Genomic DNA, 23942 nt, shown 5'->3' with positions numbered 1-23942 from the left:
TCCCATTCGTTTAGCCAATTTCCATGGTAATTTTTGTATGAACTCATCCATTGACATATCTGGAGTACAATCTCATGCTAAGTGGATAATTTATTACTATTTTTTTTTATAACCTGGTTGTAAGACATGTAACGAACTTGCCATTGCCTATTCTACATACTATTTTTTAGGTGAAAATTAGAACCATGGGTCCAGTCAAAGCTTGGTGCAGAAATACCTAATATATGAGGGGAATTGGAAAGGAGAGCAGATGATTGCCACTCACAAGGTTTAGTCATGACCAGATCACATTCAAGCATTGCCGTGTGATAGAAAATGGAATATTAAGAGAGAGGTGTATTTTCTCAAGTACAGTGGAACCTCGTTAAAGCGAGTACAGGCTATAGCGACACCCCCGCTATTACGAGAGATAGCCGATGCACCGTCAATTGACCCTATAATAGGCGTGTTAAAAAATTCGTTTTTACGAGACCCTTTCGGTGTTGGCTCTCGCCATAGCGAGGGTTTCACCGTCGGAAGACTTTCATCAAGACTCCTTAACCTCTGTAATTGCTAGCGATCTGTTAGAAATGAAGTTAATGGAGTGCTCAGTCTCAAATTTATGTGGTAAACTGTCGTTCGATAAATATAATGATTGACGAAACAATGCTTTGCATGATTTTTATTCAGTGCGGCGCTTATAAATTGTTTGAATAGTTAGTCGTTATTTGAGTAAGGAAATTTAGTGATGCAAAAAAACATCGCCTTTCGTCTGGATTTATGCTTACGTTTATCGGATAGATGTTTATCTGTCGCCGCACCACTCCTGTTCCTGTATATCTGTTCACAACAGGTATATTGGCTATTATTTGCTCCACCTCCGGTAAAGCGACAATTCGCTATAGCGAGTGTTTATTAGTGCACCGTGGGGTGTCGTTATATCGAGGTTGCACTGTATCCGATAGGCAGAAAAATAGTTATTGAGTCTCAGAAAAGGTTAGTAAAGCACTTCTTTTGGAGTACCTTGCTAATATAAGCATTAGACTTGAGTGGAATGGGCTTATCTATCAAGTTTTAATTATTCTTGTTTTTAAGATATTATCGATTGATAGCACTAGTAAAACTGCTAGATTTATTCAACCTCATTCACATCTATGGAGACTCATCTACTCAGTTGCTAGGCATGAGAAAGAGTGCAGCAGGTTTGCTATATTCGCATTATAGGGCAGTATTGTTGTATCTGCGGTTTCGTGCATATACTAGTTCTATCAAAAAATAATATCTCAGAAACTAAGGCCCATTGAATGCTTTGGCAAGAGTACATGTTTGCTTTCTATTGCTCTGCTAAGTTTGAACTGGTAGTGATACTTAGGATAACTTTCCATGTTAGATGGAAAATGGCCAAGGTATGGTCACCTATGTAAAATGTTAGGTTTGGCACCACAGAATGTAGACTCACAAACTAAACATGATGAGGGACTAAATTTTTAAGGCCTTTAACCATGTCTGCAACCTTCTGATTTGATATGGGAAAGTCATGTTCCATGGAACTTAACCCCTTACCATACTTGCTTGGACCCCACCCTCACACCAACAAAGATATGTGGAACCGTGTATAGTTTGACTCGTGCAGATGATTATTTTATGAAAATAACAAAACGAGTCTTATGAATCCACCTGTTGTGAGAAGTTCTGTTTTTATATTTATTGACATTGTGATATATGAAGATATGTTTATGTATATATACTTATATATAAATATTGGGATTAAGGGTAGAAAAAAATCCACAAGTGCCCCTCTTGCATTGTAACTTAAAGTGCTCAAATGTAATGACTGATATAATTCTAAAATTCTCACGACCTGCTAAAGGTCAGCACTAGCAAAGTGAAATTTTAGAGGTTCATATTCTGGGGGTTTATTGACCCATTTTTTGCAGCTGAAAAGATGGAAAGTGCTTCATTACTTTGCCACAAATTATTTTCTTATCAAACAGTGTCAAAACAAACACCATGGAATTATTCTAGTTGTAAGATTCAATGCTTGTTAAATAAAATGCGTTAATTCCTGTCTTGTAAAGATACTGCTTTAATAATTATAAGAAATATATATATCAGCATTGTTAACTCTACTGTATAAAAGCATTATTTTTTCCAAACCTATATATGGTCTGATGATGCCTCCATTCATGAATGTTTCTCGTTATGTTTGAAATGGAAGATCCCCAATATGTGTTGTACAGTAAACTCTCGATTGTACGAAGTCAGTGGGACCGGAAAATAGGCACTTCATAATATTGAGTTTCTTAATTTCAAACCTTTTTAATAAGTCACGAAAAAATGTTTGCTTTTGTTCCCACCGCCCTTTTTTTGTCTCTAGTGGCCTTGTTTAACATTTTCAGTGGTCATTTAACCCTTAACCGGTGACGTGCGGTCTGAGAGACCGCTGCATTTCTAAAGTTATGAATATTTTCAATATTAATATTTCAAAATATCTATAATTCTCGTTAGCTTCATATTTTTGCATTACAAGGACATCCCACTCTTAAAAATTAATGTTCCTTTTATTAAATTTTGTAAATTTGAATTTCAATTCGATTAGCGGTCTGTGAGACCGTACGTCACTATAGCATAGGAAAGCATCAAGAAAGGAATAAGCTGGATAAATTTCATAGCTACTTATTACTACTTAGCCTTCCAACTTTAACATTTAAGGCTTTTTTTTAATCTGGCGACATATTGATGCATAAATAGAATAATTATAACTCAAGTGTTTTAGGCATCAGTTTTTTGAGCCTGCTTCAAATCACAATTTTTAATGACAAATTGGTTCGTATTGGGAGTGTAAAAATTTTAATATATGTTTAAGAATAGTTAAGCATTCAAACAAAAATTAAACAAAACAATAACAATGGCGTTGCAACATTTTATGAATTTTTGATTTATTGCGGTCTCCAAGACTGCGTCACTGGTAGTGTAACAAATATTTCACGTCACTGGTTAAGGGTGAAGATATAATTTTTAAAATCCTCTTTCTTATTGAATTTATGCTTTTAACCCTTTCACTGCTGTGAGCATACCTGGTACGTTCGCATGGCAGGCTGCTGTGAATGTCCTTTTTATTCCCCCCTGCCTTGTGCCTCAGCACTTTCGCCGAAGCACTCCGAAGGGTCGCTAATCCGCGACCCATTCCTCGATGAGCTCACCCTCACTGGCCTCTCTCTTCGACCCTCCGAGCGGGGGGGCCCCCCTCCCCAAAAGTGACCGCTCTGACTGCATTTTGAAAATCTATCAATCAATGCGATCGCACTCCTGCCAATCAAGCAATCAAGTACATCTTTGAACTGTGTTTCTGCGATGAAAAATAACGATTTTGCTAAAAACGTGGCATGGCCATTTTAGTGCCATATGGCACAAATTGGACAGCACATATGTGCCGTCCAATTTTCCATACAACTGCAGTATTTTCCGCGGCCTTTCCCCCCTCCAAAACGTAATGTTGTCTCTAAAATGAAAAATATTTCCTCTATCTTAATTCTCTTCCTTCCTCATACTTCCAACTGTTGATTTGAAAAGTGGTGTCTTGAGGTCGCTTATTTACTGACAAGAACATTGAAATATGAGCAATTTTATGGACTTGTAGCATTCTCTTGGTATGAATCAATTATGTGGGGTTAAAGTGGGAGAGTAATAAATACCCTTCCTCATTTGTTAAACTACAAAGTATAGTCAACACGATATGTTTACGAGTATGTGTGTAAATAGGGAAATTGTGTCAGTCACAATATTTTTACTGACCTCCTATTTTCAATGGGAGGGAGAAACAAATTTTCCGATTGTTCTAATTTGGGGTAATGGTAAAAAAATTGGTAACTCTTGACCTACGCATAATTTATTCAGGGTCTACCCAATTTGAGATATTTCTCTTTGCATGGCTACCATTTTTCTTTTCTTTTACTCAATAGATAAAAAAGGTTTTAAGCCATATAGTAAGTTCACATATAGCTACACATTTTTATACTGGAAATTTTTTTACTTAGTTTATTTAAGTTTTTCCATGTGAGATAATGTGGAATTATATTGATATGATCCAAAAGATTTTATTTGTGCATCGTGTTGGTTCCTAAATTGGTTGGTTGGCATATGAATCTCCCACATTTATTAGTCCCTACAATTACCACTGTCTTGGCGCTGGGGTAGCCGCATGAAACAATTGCTATGTGAAAATCTGTTGAAATGCTGTTTTGTTTGCTCTAGTAGAAGCTGTCTTTGGTGGAATATTTATTTAGAATTTCTCCGAGAGATAATTTGTCTGCTTATGTTTGAAGATTGATTTTTGATATCATAAGTGATACCTCAAATAGATGCGAGTCAGCTGGTAGCGGCGTTAGATAAAATCGAATGGCTGATCACATTGATATGATATATTTTGTCTTTTGCATCGCTTAAGGTGTCGTGTCGTCGATTATTGTGATATTAATTGTTGTATTCGATGACGAATGAAACTGGTGATCAAGTCATTTTAGCCACAGGAGGTTATGACCACACGATAAAACTATGGCAAGCTCATACAGGTGTATGCACCCGAACAGCGCCGCATACGGATTCTGTATCCTTCTAGTGTTATTTATTGTATTTTGCATGCATTGTATATTTTTATGTGAGATCTTTTAATAGATGACTTATACTGCCCTGGGAAAATTCTTATTGGATTTACCTTAACGGTTGACAACAGCAAGTAAATGCTCTGGAAATTACTCCTGACAAACAACTGATAGCTGCTGCAGGTTGGTAGTTTCCTCTGTAGCTCTGTAGTTTAGCACCCCATCCTAAATTCCGTAAGCCTACGTGCGTATTTAGTATAATATCTTTTGCCGTGATGAGGATATGGCTCGCCACATGATTAATTTCTTAGTTCTAGAAGTTATATTATGATTCCATTTATCTATTGTTATTGGGTTTTCCATTCCCTCTTTATCGTTATAAGTGAGGACAAAAGTGCAGTGGTTTATTGATGATTAAATTACAGGTTATCAGCATATACGTTTGTACGATGTAACATCCAGCAATCCTAGTCCGGTGCTGAACTATGAGGGGTTGTCTCGGAATGTTACCGCTGTCGGCTTCCAAGAAGAAGGGAAGTGGATGTTTACCGGTGGGGAGGATTGCAGTGCTAGAATATGGGATTTAAGGTTGGCTTTGTGATATATTTTCCATTTTCGTGTTCACTTGTTACGAAAATTGTTACGAATGTTAGGAAAATTACTATTCCTTGGCCTGACCATTTTGTGCCATCTTTCTTCAGATCCCGAAACCTTCAGTGCCAGAGGATATTCCAAGTCTCGGCGCCCGTAAACTGTGTTTGTTTACATCCAAATCAGGCGGAGTTAATCGTTGGTGATCAGAGTGGTGTCATTCATTTATGGGATCTAAAAACTGACCACAATGAACAATTGGTAATTAAATTTATTTTTTGGTGTTTAGAGATAACCACAGCTACCTACCTTCTTCAATCTAGAAATATGAATCAAAAGAAACCAGATAAGCCTCTCATGGATCATTAGTGTTTACTCTCTAGTGAGCCTTTCTTCACTGAACTCTGCTTCTGGTTATAAGCAGAAAAACTAATGATCTAATCAACTCCTGAAAAGTGGGTGAGGTGCTTTTGACTTTTTTTTTCTTTTTCATCCCTCTATCAACTTCTGTTAATGATTTGTAATTTTAGGTCTGAGTAAACTAACATAATGTTTGAAGTCATATCAAGGCTCCATTGCTTTTATGGAGGAATTTAGAATCAAAGGTTTTTTTTGGCATGGCTGCGAGGTTTGCCTTTTTGGGAGCACAGCTAGATTTGTTCTTTTGATGTCACTGCCTATTTCCCAGCAGAAGAATCTGTCACCATTCTGAAGGGAATTCCATCAGCCTTATCACATGTTCATCAGGTGTTTATTGCTGGTGCCTTCGGGTCATTCCATGTCAGTTCATCCAGGCATGGCACCCATCATCTTGGATTTTGATGAAACTTGGCAATTTTCATACTTTCATGTTTGAATGAAACATTGCAAAATATTTCTTGGTTATCTGCGCTAGTTTTTTTACATGACTATTTGAATTGTGTAAAACTGCAGTTTTTCAACGAATGCAGAGGCACTTGTACCTTCAGAGGGAAATAATTTGTCTACCCCATACTTTTCATCCAATTCTTATAAAAATTTTCAGGTTTACTGTAGAAGTCATGAGGATTACAAATACTAATTGAAATATATCCTAAGGGATGTTGAAAATTCTTTAAAGTTAAAACTTTATTCTTTAAGGCATGACCCACCACCTGTAAAAATAAAATTCATGGCTTTTTGCTTGCTGTGTTGCTAAAAAAGTTTTTATGTAAAAAAAATCCCTTTTCACGAGTCAGGTAGTCGGTTTTGGGTCTTCCTTTAAGTGTGATGAGATGCTTGTGTTAACTGTTTTCTGTCTGAGCAAATATTCATGATATAAATCTAGTACATAATAAGTGCATAAGTCAAAGCATAATTTATGTGCAGATTGTTTTATTTGAATGAAAAATATACCATCCCTAAATATATATGCAATCCCTGTTATCTTTGGAGCATAAAAAGTAATCAAATAGGTTGTTGTAGGTCTCCTCTATGGAGCATGCATGGTGAAGAAGTGATACATTCTGATGGATAACACAGATACATACAGATAGGTTTCCAGAGGAGCCTGCCAACACACCATTTAGGTCGCAACTGACAGAATTTTGAAAACCCTCTTTTTAAATGTTGGTATTTACCCTTTGTGGAATGCACAAATAGTGAAATTCATAACATAGAAATAATGGGAAAAAAATTGTGTATAAGGAAGTGATTGTGTGGATTTTTTCAAGAGAGAACAAAAATTTTGCCCTTTTGAGATTGTGTGTGGGTGCCTATGGCCCTACACCACAACTGTTGTCATCTCATATTGTCACCAATCAATCATGGGAAGGTAACATGACAAGATACTTTCCCGGTGTTCAACCTTACTTGTTTTAATTGCACTTCCTGACCCAAAATGGTATTTTGAACACATCACTAGTTTCTACTCTTCTCTGTGTGTTTGCAGATTCCTGAGGCAGAAGCATCAGTGGAAGGTTTGGCCGTGGATGCAGGGGGCTGGCACATGGCTGCGGTGAACAACAGGGGCCGCTGTTATGTGTGGGCCCTGTCGGGGGGCAGTGGGGAGGAGCCCACGAAGCTAAACCCACGGCACCGGCTTGAGGCCCACAAGAGGCAGGCCCTGTGCTGTGCATTTAGCCCAGATTCCACGTGAGCATCACCAATTACGTACTGCGATTTATTGTGTATAATACCAGTGTTGTTAGTATTATTTATTTATTTTCATCTCCCCAAAAACATCTCATGAAAGGCCTTTTACATCGGGGGAAATAACATATAACAACTACAGTCACATAAAACTAGGGATGAGTCGATTCCGATTCCTTCATATCGATTCTCGATTCCGATTCCATCGATTCTTACTCCTTCTAACAGGTGGGATATTGATTTATCTGTAGCATTGCTGTCATTAAAATTTAAGAATTGAATGGAATAAAATAACAATAGCCGCGGTGGCTAATCAATGATGTAGCGTTCATTGCGTCCGTACATACCAGAGCAGCCTGGCGGGTGCATGGTGGCGGCCGAACGCAACCTGTCGAGTCCGCCCGGAGGCTGCGGCGGCTTATGCCAAGCAAGTACCAACTTTCTCAAGGGTTGCATTGATGAAACTGGGCTGTACAAATGCGAATGTGTCTAAATTTTTATTATTGATGCAGATGAGTGTTAGTCCATGAAAAAAGCTATATAAAAAAACCCGCTCTCTGTGTGTATATATAATAAACTTTTTTCACAGGAAAACTTGCTCTCTGCACGTTTTTATTATCATAAGACTTCAAATATCATTCGAAAATAAAAAATATATATTTCGATCTAAAATTGGTGGTCGAGATGAATTCTCCGATGGTGATTCATAATCGCAGTAATTTGATTTGCCGTGACCAGCGGTTACTAAAAGTACGAAAAACGCATGCATTGCTTCCCAATCCCGTGGTTTCCAATTTTTTTCTCTAAGAGTTACTCATAAACACATGCCATTTCAGGGTTTGTCGGTTTGTCGCTCTTGCCAACATTTTCATGTTTCCGAGGCCGCTTAGGTATATTCGTCGCAGCTCCCGTGTGCCGGGCGTATTCTCCGCACGGGCAAGGCTGATACCGCGGCCGCTTAGGCGTGTGGCGGCCTTTATGCCCCAAGCTTATAGTCTATGCTCAAAAAATTTATCTTCCTGGAATCGATGGAATCGGAATCGACTTTAGGCAATCGATTCCGATTCCGTGCCCAAGAATCGGTGGAATTGAGAATCGACATTTGGAATCAACTCATCCCTACACAAAACCATTCCCTGGGTAGGGCCAACCTACCCAGGCGGGACTCGAACTCGCAACCTTCGGTTTGGCAGGCGAGGAGTTAATCCCATCGCCACCGAGGCCGGCAAATTACTTATATATTCTACTGGTTAAGATAGCTTTACAGATAATTCCTGGCATATCCACTCTTACCATGGACTTATTCTTTTCTGCAGTACACAATAAAGCCCATTCCCTTATACTCTATCTATGATTCCAATTCTCTTCCTCCCCTGCCAACCAAGCATTCAGCAAGTCAGCTTGAGTATAAATTTTGTCGGGAGTTCCCTTTACTTTTGTGATTTGCCCAATTAGTTCCCTGACCTGATCAATATGGGACCCTATTCATTTATTTCTGTCCAGATAGATTAGCAGCTAAAATGCTTTTATTTATTTCTGCCTTTTTGGGGAGCTCATGTGTATTTGTTGAATTGATTTGGCCATGCCATGTTTCCCAGCAAAAGAATAGAAAACCCTGTGATCTGCTCATGTGAAATACACTAGCCTAATTGTAAGTGTTACTCTAATAGGGGAAAGTGTGTTTGTCGGAAAGATGAGGGTATTTTCACTGATCTAAGCTTATTTTCTTATGTTACTTACTTATCAGAAAGCAATCTTTCGTAATGAAATATTACATGTGATTGCTTGACAGCACTTGAATAAGGATGTTCTTCTCAGTGTAAATCTTTTCACTTACTGGTACATCTGCCGCTCTTAAATATCAAGGTATACATTCTACTCATCCCACTCCTGTTTTAACGTATGATTTTTGGAAAAAATTTTTAAATACAAATCCTGACTAATTCCTTTATGGTGTCTTACCCGAATTAAGACGAGTGCTTACAGTTTCTTAATTTTTAAGTTAAGGTTGGCATTTGTTTCTTTCCTCTCCATTCTTTGCTAGTGTGATATTAGTTGCTGTTGCATAGCCAAAATTTTTGGAGATTATACAAGTATACAGTAAACTCTTGATTTTACGAAGTCAGTGGGACCGGAAAATTGGCACTTCGTAAAATCGAGTTTCGTAAATTCAAACCTTTTTCATAAGTCACGAAAAAATGTTCGCTTTTGTTTCTTCCGCCGTTTTTTGTCTTTAGTGGTCTTATTTAAATGTTTTCGGTGGTTATTCTCGGTATTATTCATAGAAAAGGCTTTTTGTTATCGATTTATGCTGTGAAAAATCGTTAAATAATTATACCAGCATAAAATTCTCATTTCTCGTTCATACTTCAACATCAACGATCGCTTAAGAAATTCCCGACCAGTTTAGAAAACGTAATCAAATAATGAATTGCAAAATTTATTATAAGAATTTAATGTTATAAATTTGTGGTTAGGAGCGAATAACAACTATTAAGTTCGCGTAAGATATATATTTGTTTCCAGCACCCACGGAATTTTAGCGGCAGCCGGCCTAACCGCCATTTATGTCGCCCTCTATCGCTCAGTGACGAGAAAAAAAAGAAAAACGAGGGCCTCCACCCGTTTCCAAAATAACCTTCGTAAGTTAATATTTCGAGTTACTCCGTATTTTCAGTTGAATGTGCTATCTTTTCCATTAGTTATATTCATTGACATTCAGTTACGATCGTAAATTACGTAGGATATGGTTATCTTCTGGCGAATATTTGAAGTAAATTCTGTTTGAGTTCTCTGACCGGATACTGTGCTCCGTCATCTTAGCAGACATTGCTACGAAAGACTTTATTCTTCATCAGGACCATATTCTTCATACCGGGTGCGAAGTGCTATGTTCATATAGTATTTCTCTCTTGTTGAATAAAAACTTTTGGGCTATGTCGCCGCGTCAGATTTTGGGTGGCCCCAACGTTTCCCGACCGATGCTGGTCGCTTTCTCAAGGGAATCTTTCCAGACCAGCATCGGTCGGGAAACGTTGGGGCCACCCAAAATCTGACGCGGCGACATAGCCCAAAAGTTTTAATTCAACATGACGAGCACCCGCGAAAGTTTTAACGAAGAATTATTTCTCTCTTCTTTTATGCCGACAGGAGCAAGGTTCCAACCGGAAAACGACAGGAGAAACATCTTCCATTATCGGAGAAATAAAGAGAGAAACGTTATTATTCGCATTGATTGTTTTCCTACAAGAGATGTTTCATCATTTCTCAACGTGTGTGAAGTATTGGTTCACTTGCGTGAATTCCCAAAAATGACACGCAAAAACCTGTACATTCACCTCATTTAGTTTTTGTGTCCCTTTCTCCGCCGTATTGAAAGTTATGCAAAGAATCATTGACGTAGAGAAAATATTTTCTAAGCTTTAGCACTAAAAATAGTCGCGCCATAATCGTAAATAAATATAGTGAGGAAAGAGCAAAGGAAATAATTTCAATTGGAACGCCAGCAGAGAAGAAAAGAGACAATTATAAGCGCGGCACCATTTCCCCGACAGTGGAAGATACTTCTTCAGCCTCTCTCCGGTTAATAACTTACCCCCGTTGCAGGTAAATATGAACTATGCCCTTCTCCACAGTCGGGGAACGTTCCCAGTGGGTGGGGTGAATAAGAGTGGGAGGGGGATTGCCTGGGAAGCGGTCAGCGTATGGTGGCAGGAGAAAGAAGGGTGGGGAAAGGGCTTTCAGCTCTGCCTCAGTCTACTTTTGGGGGGCGTATTTTTCTACGACGCACTCAAGCTCCGTAACCTTAGGGGGGGGGGATGAATGGGAAATGCTGGGGAAGGAGGGGTTTGGGATGCGTAAGGTGGGTGTCAGCAAGATCAGCAGAAGGCCGCGGGAGGAAGTAAACAAAGACTTCGGAAAGAAAGATCTCTCGGCATGGGAAAACGGGGAGACGCGCGAGAAGAAAGTTCATGGTTAGAGTTAGAAGTGCGTCTTCATTACGAGTAGCCTGAAAAATAAGTTTGTCGTTAATAGAACCCAATACTTAAGATATTTAAGTTGTTTACTCAGGAAGGCTATTGTATACACGAAAAGATACTACTAAAAAAATCTGTTATTTTTTTTCTTTTTGCCCTTCTCCATCGCCGCTTCCACCATGGTTTCTCACTTGCATAAATGGGAATGAAATTGGGGAACTAACTCGTTAGCCAGATAAAAATATCTTAATGTTTGGAGGGCAGCTTGTACTTCTTTATTATTTGGTGAAATTACTTCCTCACTTTCATCTTCGTCGTCACTGCTATTCTGACTAGTCCCGGCCGCTGCTTCTTCCGACGTATGTACCGGCGTCCCATTGTCGCAAGCCCGGAGATCATCGTCAATGGCATATTAATCATTTGATGTTGCGCGCTGTGCTCTTCCTGCTTTTTCCAAGAATTTTTCAAAATCATCTTTTAAGCCTCTAATACCCTCCGTGATTTTATCCGCTGCAGCTTCCTGAAGGTATAACGTAACGAATCAACTATAGCCGCGATATTATAGCAGTAGAATTTCTAGTAGGCAAGTTGTATCAATTACCAACCTCGAGAACATCCTCATGATGCGCTATCAAAGGGAATCCACCCGATTTCCAGCAATTTGCGATTGTACTGGAGGAAATAAAGTACGTCTTTGAACCGTGTTCCTGCAATGAAAAATGGCAATTGTATTAACTTTGCCATTTTAGCAAAGTTAACGAAATCGTTATTTCTCATCGCAGAAACACGGTTCAGAGACGTACTTGAAAGCCTGATTGGCAGGAGTGCGATGCAAACAATTATTTTTGATGATGGCATTGATTGATAGATTTTCAAAATGCAGTCAGAGCGGTCACTTTAGGGGAGAAAGGCTCGGAGGGTCGAAGAGAGGGGCCAGTGAGGATGAGCTCGTCGAGGAAAGGGTCCCGGATTAGGGACCCTTCGAAGTGCTTCGGCGAAAAGTAGTCAAATAGTCTTCGAAGTACGTTCACAGCAGCCTGCCTTGCGAACGTACAAGGTACGTTCACAGCAGTGCAAAGGGTTAATTAGGAGTGTACGAAATACCCCGCGCGACCTTCTTGACATGTTAAACTACGAAGTATTGTCGATGCGATGTTTACGAATAGGCACGTAAATAGAGGCATTATGTCAGTCGCGATATTTTACTTAACTCCTACTTCCCCTAATTTCCCACCGTGAGGTTTTAGGCGAACACTTTCTCTCCAAAGTTACATTATCATTTACGATTTCACACTTTTGATGAACCACAGTTGGAAGCGCTGATTTTTTTTAGCTACATACGCCGGCGTAACTAGTTTTGTTGACAAATATTTCGTATAAACGAATGCCTTTCGCTCCTGGGGACCGATCCGGGGTTCGTGAATTCAAAAAATTTCGTAAAATCGAAACTTCGTATAATCGAATAGCACCATGTATTTACCATAGGCTTTTCGCCGGGACCGCACTATCACTTCGTATAATCGAAAACTTCGTAAAATCCTGCTTCGTATAATCGAGAGTTTACTGTATATATGAATTTAATAGGCAGAGACCTGCATTGCAAAAAATTATTGCTACTTATGTGCAATATCAAAGTTTATGTATGAAAATACGGTGAAAATTTCTCTCCCAAGGCTCCTGGTGACAACGTCAGCTGACCAGACGGCTCGTGTTTGGTCAACGGCAGACTTCACCCTACAGCAGGAGCTCCACTGCGACTCACAGCGCTGGGTGTGGGATGCTGCATTCAGTGCTGATTCTCAGTATCTCCTCACAGGTAATGTGCATATGTGTGCATTGAAGACGTAAACATCATGGTCACACTCAAATAGTTTTTTAGGTCTCCTTTGAAACTCTGTGAACTCATTGAGGACAAGGCTGCAGTGATTTCTTGTTTAATTCATTCATTGCTTGTGAAGTTCAATGCCTTAGCAATGCCAACAATGACATACGGTACACTCCTGATTATCTGGGCGGGGAGAGATGGCACGACTAATCAGAAAACACATATAATCCAAAATTTCATGTGAATTTCATAAATTAGGTAAATCAAACATTCTATTCTTACTTGCCGTTCTATTGTTGATAAAAACACTCACAATGCCATTTAAACGGAAGAAATAGATGGAGAGTATGATCTTTACCTTCAACAATACTTTATGTTGTCTTAGCAACAATGATAAAATAAACTTAGAGAGATCGTTTTGAATTGAATTATTTACGCAATACAAGAAATATAAAATGAATGACAAATGAACTTGTGAAATACAACCCATTGTTTGTAGTTTAGCCCTTATCTGAGGATTGTAGTTTTTCCGTTTCTTTATAATGTACACAGCTTAGTGTTGAACATACAAAATCTTCCAGATCTTCAATAGATATTACGTTCCAGAACCAATCTTATGAACCAAATGTTCATTTTGTACGTAAAATCTATTGCATTGTTCTCTAAATTAATATCAATAAAGATTGATGATTCAGGGAGAGATGGCACGAATAATCAGAAAACGCATATAATCCAAAATTTCATGTGAATTTCATAATTTACGTAAATCAAACATTGTATTGTTACTTGTGCACATTGTCTGTCATTTTAGATTGATTTCCGGAATGATCAGGAGCTTTCTCTTCCCAACCGCAGTCTTGTTGGCTGTGATAACGTGATTGTACTCGTATTCCTACTGCTACAAGTAATACCAGTTTTCCGAAAACCACACACCCGTGGCTGCGATGTCACAGATTCCAAAAAGTGGTTTGCATGAAAGCTTTGAAACCACTGCGCAATGTCAGATACCAACTTGACGGGCACCATGCCGAGTAGTTGCGTCTCGCACCGTTGCCCGGGATGCAACTGCTGTGGGACGGAGATCCGTAACCACTGAGCCCAAACCCGCACCGCAATGTTTGGAAAAGAGGAGCCCATGAAGGCAACGAGCGCGCAATTACGCCATCAAGCAGTAGCGTTTATAAGGAACTAGGACTTAAGGCAAATTATCTACGCCTGGCTTTTGCTCATGCTATTTTTTATTTCCACTTTCCCCACTGCTTTCACTTCTACTATTCCCTCCCGTAAACATGCCCGAGTACGACGAAATCTCCGGTTCCCTTGGGCCGTATTCAATCGCATGCTAGTCCATGGCAATAGTTGCGCATGTGCAATATATAATATACAATTACAGGTAGCATTTCTCTGATTTTACGAATGATTAACCATTGAAGAATCTTCTAAAAATTAATCAAGTTTTCTTCCCGCCGCTGATCGTTTTCTACAATGCTAGAGCAGGTGACCAAGTAAACTGGAAACATGCCTTATGAGCAAGTAGATAAAATAATTCCACTTTAATGTGGGCCTGATTTTCATGAACGTCGTCAGAATCAGCTGATAAAATAAGAAAGAAAAATGGAGAAAGGTTTTGGCACCATAACTTCCATTCAAATACTGCTATTTACAAACGCCGCTCACGGGTTGAAGGAGGGAAGCTTGCTGAAGGCCATGTGTGACGGCAATGCTACCAACGCAATGCTACTGCGCTCGCCGCTCTTCTTTTGTCCTCATTATATTCCACCCCCGACCGCGGTGGTGGTGTACCGAGCGGTAGAGAGGAGGTAAGCCGGTGAGGCAGTAAGCAAGGCAGTCGTTTGAAGGAGACCCGAGGGCGAAGATTGCCCAAGTCAGTGAGTTTTTAATTTTCGATTGTGTGGCTTTATTTTTGGCGAGTGACCTGCTGTTCAGATTCTCGCTTCCAGTAAGCCCATTCTGTTTGGTGAAAGGCCAGTCTATACCTTAGTTTTTTTTTATCCCGGTTCCCTTCCCCTTTGTTCCCGGTGATGGAAAGGGGAGTGGTTTGATCGCTAGTGCGATCCTCCCAATATACTGAGGGAATCGTATTCCCCTAAAGGGGAGTTGGTATAAGCCCGAGTACGGGCGGAATAATTTCTCCCTTGCTCAGCATCCCGTATTGACGCCCAATAGTTTATCATGACGAACCTAGACCCACAGCTTAACCCGCAGCACAACTGTCACACATGCACATGATTGGAAGACTTGGAAGTGGATATTAGCCATGTACAGAGGTGGAGAAAGGCTCCAGCCATCCGACCGGCTTGGATGGGACCATGTCAATTGATGTGCTCTGAGCTGAATGAGTAAAGATGGGAAGTATTTAGCCGTAATTTTATATTTAGCACTGATGGAAATATTTAGCCTGGTGTAGCATTGCATTTTTATAAAAATGTAAATATCTTGGTGCTTTTGCATTTGATTTTATTTTTTCATAAAGATCGCTGAAAACTTCGTAGTACCCTGAACTCATGCACGGATTATCCGCAACCAGGATAAACTGCAGGGGGATAATAGGGAATCTGCTGTATTTGGTACAGTGCAGATAGCATGGTTTCCAACAATTTGATTGATTAATGTGTATCATTCACCACAATCATGCGTGCTAACTGTTATGACATAACTTTAAAAATGGATGTAGACTTTTTTAATAGGCCATTTTGTACCTAATTCTCAATGGTGGTTTTAGTTTCAGTTTTTTTTTTTGTGAGTTATCCATGCTTTTTGTAGTTGAACACTTGAATGTGCAAAATTTTGAGCATTTATTTTAATGGTATATTTAAAAAAATGGTATGATTTGATGGCACCTTATTCCTTCGAATATAGCCCCTCTGAAATGAAGTCCCTCCACAATTTTTAAGGTTTGACTTTTGGAAAAAAATCTTTTGTGCCAGTCCAGCCTTAAAGCTATAGGTAGTGTTATGACATGGTTAGTGTAAAAATGAAGAAGTTTATCACCTGATTAATGTGTGTAGAGCTCATGTAAAGGTAGTGAACGTATCCATTGATTGATTAAGTAAAATTGTGTCAGAAAAATATTTTATTGCTTGCAACATTGTCGGAGCAGACAATTTTGAAGACTACTTCTAACCAATCATATAGTTTAACCCAGAGCAAGATGGTTTGCCTATTTGGGTACATTCTTTTGGAGTGCCCTTATCATTAGTTATCATAACATCATCATTAACATACTTAATGTGAACACCATATTGAATATGCCACTTTGAATTTTCTGTTATATTTGGAATATTCAAGAACAACTGTCAATCTACCCTGCTTTTCCCGTAACCTTCTTGGTTAATTCATAATAAAATTCCGAAAAATATCCTGCACGTGAATAATCATTGTCTTAATTTATTTTGTGGAGCATGCGATCTTGAATTACTTAGCAACAGTTCAAGCTAGATGAATGAAATTTTCAGAGTAATAAAATAATCAAAAAGGTCAACTTTTGCAATCATGGCCTGTAAAATAAAGAAATACATGAAAATAGTATAGTATAGAATATCTGATATCATTTGCTAAATATAACAGCAGAAAAAACTTTCCCCTTACATCCTTCCATTACCTGCTCTATAATGTCTTCAATCATTGCCATATATCTTTGATGTATTAGAATTATTTATGAAACATCAATTATTGTATCAAGATTGCGACGGCGCGAAAGAATGGTGTATGCATCGATCTTCATTTCCTATTTTTTCTAGGCGCACTAGCGCTAACCATCGTAAGTTATGCACTGTTAGGTACATACTAAGACCTACGATGGTAACTCTGCACGTTTACACGATGTTTTGAGGTTACGCGCATTCGGATCAACGTCGATACGATTGTAGTGTAAACGGGGTATGACATACATGATATATGTACAGTGGAACTTGGTTAGTACGTTCCTCCTTAGTACGTTTTCCTCCTTAGTACGACGATTTCTCTCGGTCCCGGTACCATCGGAACAAAATACAGGTAAAAGTATTTGGTTAGTACGTTTGAAAAAATTGCGCTTTCCTGGTTAGTACGCTCAATTGCTAGCCGTGACGCAACCCGCAAATCGTTCTCCAGTATCTTCTTAAGGGTCGTAAAGCTCCGAATTCATGATTTTATTTATTATTATAGCCATTAAAATTCTTGCATTCATTCCACATATCTTTCTTCGACCGTGATTTATCCAAATGCATTTCTCAATTGTTATGACGCGATGAATAATAAAATATGGCCATTCATCAGGAATGTCTGACTATGCAAAACTGCAGCCAATGAGAAGCCGCAATTTTCCCCACCCCGAGCTCCTCACCTTCTATTGCCTCTGCAGTGCCCACTGCGCACAAATTTCACGAGTGGACAATTGTTGCTATTGCACGAGTTATCATGATGAAGAAATGAGTCTTATCCAATTCCCACTTTATCTAAAGCAGTACTGCACGACGTCAATGCTACGTGGTACGTGCGTATTTGACTACTGCTGCGGGAGCAGACGATGCTCTGGATCTCCACGTGAAGCTTAGCTTAAAAATACTTGATCTCGGCACGAAAGCAGACGACATTAAACAAATTTTAAAAATAAATTTCGACTGTATAATATAAAATCTTCTAGTAATTACCTCGTAATCTAATAATCTTGCGTGTTATTATTCGATATATCGATCGCTGTAACAATCGATATGGCTTAATTCCAGAAGCGCGAATGTGTACGGCTGTTGCCGTAATTTAAGGTTAATATAATTTTGTCCAATTTTTATGATGTTTAAAAACAACCCATTGACATACTCAGGGTTGTTTTTATATTCTCCGAGTATGCTGTGACAAAAAAGAAATGACTTAGCTATACTAGTCCTCTTTCTATAAATAAATATGGGATAAATCACGGGAGAAAGACGCCGTTTTCATGTAATTGTCTTCGGGAAATCTATGAAACATTGTGATTTTTTATTCACATGGTATTGTTTTTCAATGTAGCGCCCATTTTCTTTATTTTAAAGGTGAAAAGAGTTCAGGAAGGCGATCCTACGAGAACTACCGATAGTAATTGTAATTGTGACGACTTTTCCACAGATTGCAATTACCCCGACTGCTATTTTTTACTTTCCTCGTTAGCACGTTTTCCTGGTTAGTACGTTCATTTTTTGTGGTCCCTTCAGAAACGTACTAAACAGGTTCCACTGTATTATACCCACTTTGAGGAGGTTTTGACGTTAGTAAATGCTAATTAATTTGTCCAAAATATTCCGTATTATTTACAACAGGACATGTTATACGCTCACTATAGATTCCCGACCACTTCCAGATTAGCAGGGATGCTGAAAATTTGGCAATATGAGCTGGAGGAAAATTCCGAAAACTGGAAGTTTCTGTCACCCTCCATTGTTGTGATGTTAAAATGGCAAAATTTTTTTTTGGATGGGCTTTTAGATTTTATTATGATATTCAGGTACGGGAATGCCATACAGATAGTTGTTGTAAATTATGAAAGCTAATGAATTTTGCAACACATTCTTGTAATTTTTTCAGTAGTTATTTTCTGTGCATTTGCAGAAAAACCATCCGATCCAAAATTTAAGGGCAAAAATTGAATTTTTTTCAATACATACTTTGAGCTGCCCTTGGTGTAATTTGGTGATATGGACTACGGAAATAATTATTATTAAAAAAATTGGCTTACACTTATGATTTTGTTGGACAGACATTAGCTTTTTAATTTAATGCTCGCTAGTTATGAACGCAATACAATGGTTGTTGTATATTAAGAAGGGTAATGAATGTAGGCACATTTATTATAACTGTTTTAGCTGTTTTTCTAAGTTTATTATATGAAATTGCCATCCGAACCTAAATTTAACGGCAAAAATTGTTATTTTTCGCTACTTTGTGCTGCCCTCAGCAAGATTTTTTTATATCAATGACCAAAACAATTATTATGTATACCTACAAATGTCTTTCAGTGTATTTAGGTAACAGTTGGTTTTTTTTCACTGGTGGTAAGGAGATAAAAATTAATAAATCTTTAAATTCTAACGAGATCTCCACCGTTGCGTTGTAAAATGCAATTACCACTGGTTTCCCTGACACTATATCATCACTCACCCTGTAGTGTATAAATGAAACTAAGCAAACAGGCTTATACATTTTGGGGACATTGGATGTTACAAACGGCAAAAATGTTTATACGCTCGGAGAACAAGACTACAGTTTTGTTCTCCGAGAATCTGTAAAATGAAGAGCCCATTATGCATCCATTAGATGATGCAAAATCATCAGGCCCTTTAATTTTTTTGATCGTACCAACGTATTCAATTGTAACATTTGCTCATTAAAAATCTGGGACTATTAATCAAGAAGCTCAATATCCCTACCTAGTGAGGTAATGTAATCCTTCAAACCAGGTTTCTGAGTAACGGTGTTATGGAAGGGTATACGAATTTTTATCTTTGGCTCATTTCATTTGTTTTGCGTTCACTTTCAGAAACTACTTGAGTGGTCATTTATTCAAACGTAATGAATTTTAGATAAATTAGGTGCTTAAATATTCACTTTGTACAACAAAAGATACTTCCTAACAAAATATTAATTATTCTTATGCGTAATAAATCACTAAGAATTGTTTTTAACATCTTTTTGAATCATTTCCCCCATTACTACCATTATTGATTTTTCTAATTTAGTGACTTGCGGTCTAACAGACCGCTAATAGAATTCAATCGTAAATTGACAGAATTTATAATAACAATAACGTTAAATTTTAAGAGGGGGATGTCCTTGTTACGCAAAAATATGAAGCTAACGAGAATTATATTTATTTATTTTGAAAGATTAATTTTGAAAATATTCATATTTTTAGAAACACAGCGGACTCTTAGACCGCACGTCATCGGTTAAGGGTTAAGTTAATTTTTGTGAAAAAGCCAAACCTAAATTTAATGGCAAAAATTGTATTTTCTTTGCTACTTAGTGCTGCCCTCAGCAGATTTTTTGACAGCAATGATGGAAACAATTATTATGCTACCAACTAATGTCTTTTAGTGTATTTATGTAACTGTTTTTTTCGCAGCTAATAGGGGAGATAAAAATCTCTAAATCTTTGATGGTCTGCAAATTGTAAAATTTTCAAATTCCTTAAAAATTTGCAAGTAAATTAAGCAACGTATTTGACCTTTGAAAAAGTAAATTTTTCGTACTAGTTTCATCGATTCGCTTGGGAAAAAAAGAAAATGGCAAACGCTTCAGATTTTTTTCCTGACTGAAATTTATATTTAATATAATACACGCTAACTATGAATGCAGTGTGGATTATTCATGCTTATTTAGAAAGATAACTTATCTTATAACTGAATGTATCCACATTTTATTGTAACTGTTTTAGCTGTTCTTTAAATGTAAACTTTTCTTATGATTAGCACATCATTTTGTCCACTCATAGCTGACTAAATTCCTTAAAAATTTATCAGTAAATTAAGCATTGTATTTGACCTTAGAAAAAGTTAATTTTTTTATACTAGTTTCATCGATCCTCTTGGGAAAAAAAGAAATTGACAGACACATCAGATTTTTTTCATGACAGAAGTTTGATATTTAATTTAATGCATGCTACCTATGAATGCAATGCAGATGGTCCATGCTTTTATAGGAAGATAATGAATGTATCAACATTTTATTGTAACTGTTTTAGCTGTTTTTGAAGTTTAATTTTGCCAAAGTACAGTCCGATACTAAATTTAATGGCAAAAATTGTATTTTCTTCGCTACTTATTGCTGCCGTCGGGTAGATTTTTTGATATCAATGTGGGAAACAATTATTATGTATACACACAAATGTCTTTCAGTGTATTTAGATAACAGTTTGTTTTTTTCGAGGGTGGTAAGGAAGATAAAAATTAATAAATCTTTGAATGTCTCCAATTTGTCAACCTTTCTTTTCAGTAGCAAATAATTTTGCTAACTTATAGCTTACCTAATTCGTTAAAAATGTGAGAGTACAGTAAGAACTGTATTTGACCTTAGGAAAAGAAGAATTTTTTTGTACTATTTGCATCATTCCTCCCAGGAAAAAAAAATTACCACACATTTCAGATTTTTTCATGACGTAAGATTGATATTTAATTTAATACACGCTTACTATGAATGCAATGACGGGAGGGTTCATGCTTATCTGGAAAGGTAATGAATGTGGCCACGTTTTATTGTAACTGTTTTAGCTGTTTTTTAAGTTTATTTTTTTTGAAAAAGTCGTCCGATACAAAATTTAACTGCAAAAATTGTAATTTCTTCGCTAGTTAGTGCTGCCCTTAGCGAGATTTTTTGATATCAATGACAGAAACAATTATTATGTATACCTACAAATGTCTTTCAGTGTATTTAGGCAACAGTTTGTTTTTTTCCTGGGTGGTAAGAGAGATAAAAATTAAGCATACTTTGATTCACTCCACAATGTAAACTTTTCTTATGATTAGCCCATCATTTCGTCCTCTCATTGAAGACCAAATTCCTTAAAAATTTGTAAGTTAATAAAGCACTGTATTTGGACTTGGAAAAAGTAAATTTTTCAGTACTATGTAACTCTTTTTATGTTATCTTTATTCAAAAATATTGTTTCTCTGGTGAAATTTTGTCTCGCTTTTCCTTTTAACGAGAGTGCATAGCTGTATATTATTTCCTCTTGGTTAGTTTTACTTCTTGAAAGTGTCTCATCCAAATTGTTATTTTATTCAGCCTGAATATTTACCATTATATTTACTCAATGTCTCACTGTTAAATAATTTTTCTGGTTTTTTGCCGTTCATCGTTTAAAGTTTCATAATTTTTTTTCAATCTTCGTAAGTTTTTTTCTCTTAAGAAGTGTTTTTCACCTTCAAAAATTATAATTTTTTGTTAGTTTTACCCCAATGAACCTTTTTCATCTAATTTTGGGTCGTACATGTCTGGCTCTATTTGTGACTTAATGCAACATTCCATTGTTTCTCCAGCATCGTCGGATGGTGCAGCCCGGTTGTGGAACTTGCAGACAGGATCAGTGGAGAGGGAGTACAATGGACATCAGAGAGCTGTTACGGCATTGGCATTCAAAGACGAAATCCTCAAGGAATAGTGTTTGTGCTCCATGTCAGCAGTGAGTTGTTTGTTTGTTTGTGGTGTCAGTGCAATCAATTCGCCTGTCCGAGTTTGTGGGGAGTGTATACAGAAAGAACTTTTGACTGGATTATAGAAAAGTGCTTTTAAAAAGTGATGCCTTACTTCTCGTTGCCTTTTCTTGAATAGGTGTGTCAAGATAATGCCTTTCATTTCAAAGTATTATAAACATGCTGGAATTTGTTCACTCTTCATTTCATCCGCTTATTTATAAATAGGCTTGTTTGTGCGAGAAAGAAAAGACGAAACTTCTGTTCTTCATTGATGTTGAGCACATGATGGCATGAGCTTGTAGATAAGTGGATGGTATAGCAGTTTAGAGGATCATAAAATTGAATCTAGGCAATGTATTGATATAACCTGAAATATCAGGATATTTAAATTTATTGGGAGTCCAATGTAAGTTTTGAAATTGGCGATGAATTATTGTCCGATGGACTTAAATAGTGGGATAAAAATTAGACTTGAATTCAATTTGTGCAACATTCCTTTTGGTCGGGTGTTATGATAGTTTTTCTGATAAAAAATCAGGTCTGATGTTTTTATGCGACCAGATATTTTTATCTAGATATTAGGTATCATTATTGCCAATTTTCAATTCCAAAAAGTAATTGTGATTAGATTTTGAATTTTCAAAAATGTCAGAAACCAAAAAAAAAATACTTGCTCAAAGCAAGGCTCATTCAATTATTCTCAGTATTTGGCAAATTATCAGTGCTCTTAAAAAATTTCTTAACCCATTTGAGCTGGTACGTATCTTAGTGTTAATTTCATGGTAATTATGTTATCAATGTGGTTTGCAGTCGATTCGAGGGTGTTTTGGGTGAGTTATGAATATAAATCTATGATTTTTTTTAAGAAAAGCTATTCATAATAGCTCTTTTCCCTCATTTTGGCTTTACTTTTTTGTACCCATTTAAGATAGAAAATATCATAATCTCCGCGGACCTACAGCTGATCAATCTGAAATGGCCAAAGCTGGGAATCTTAAGTGTCACCATTCTTGACCATTATATTTCATCACTGGTGATTTTTATGTTTGTACCTTTTGTGCTGTTATTAGCATGATTTTCTTGTATAGTATTGTTTAGAATACATGATTGAACTTATGCATTTTTCTTTATGACTCCTTTTCTCAGGTAGTAAATACCATTCAAGTATGTTTACAAACAACAAATCTCACGTAGTAAACACCATAATATACCATCCAAAATATTATTAGCATTTAACACGTTTGCCTCTTCGGTCAAAATGCCCGAAACATGTATTTCATCTTCTCAATGTTTGGGTCATTATGACTGAAGAATGAGTCACTTTTTTGGCCTCTCATAGCACAGCGTTGGTCACAGCTATATGACATGACCAATGGCACTTTCTGTTTTTTAAGTTTTTTTTATTTCGGAAAATATAATTTTTTATGTAAATGATCCATCATAAAGTAGGAATGACTTTGGTCAATTTGTATATAAATGGAATCATGAACGAATATTTTTAGAAATGTAAAATTGTAATTTTTAGATGTAAAATTGATGATTTAGGAAAGCTTTCTTCCTCTAGGTGATTTTTTTCGTTGTTTACAATGCTTTTCTTTACTTACTTTCATGTCTGTCTGTCTCAATTTTAACACACTTAACGACTAGCTAGAGCATTGAAACTTATCTAGCTCAGATCATGATGACAATGTATATT

General features: G+C 37.2%; 1 protein-coding gene across 1 annotated transcript; it reads left to right on the top strand.

Moving 5' to 3' along the window:
* Window positions 1-4190: 4190 nt before the first annotated feature.
* Window positions 4191-23362, top strand: LOC124169254 (target of rapamycin complex subunit lst8). Its single transcript, XM_046547812.1, has 7 exons — window positions 4191-4585; window positions 4712-4763; window positions 5006-5168; window positions 5282-5432; window positions 7081-7283; window positions 12931-13073; window positions 22091-23362. Exons 1-7 carry the CDS (start codon window positions 4469-4471, stop codon window positions 22210-22212), a joined length of 951 nt encoding a protein of 316 aa, XP_046403768.1. The 5' UTR covers window positions 4191-4468; the 3' UTR covers window positions 22213-23362.
* The last annotated feature ends 580 nt before the right edge of the window (window positions 23363-23942 follow it).

This window comes from Ischnura elegans, chromosome 12 (assembly GCF_921293095.1).
Source record: "Ischnura elegans chromosome 12, ioIscEleg1.1, whole genome shotgun sequence".
Lineage (NCBI taxonomy): Eukaryota > Metazoa > Arthropoda > Insecta > Odonata > Coenagrionidae > Ischnura > Ischnura elegans.
The sequence above is the reverse complement of the archived record's forward strand: the minus strand, read 5'-3'. Positions and strand labels throughout refer to the sequence as shown.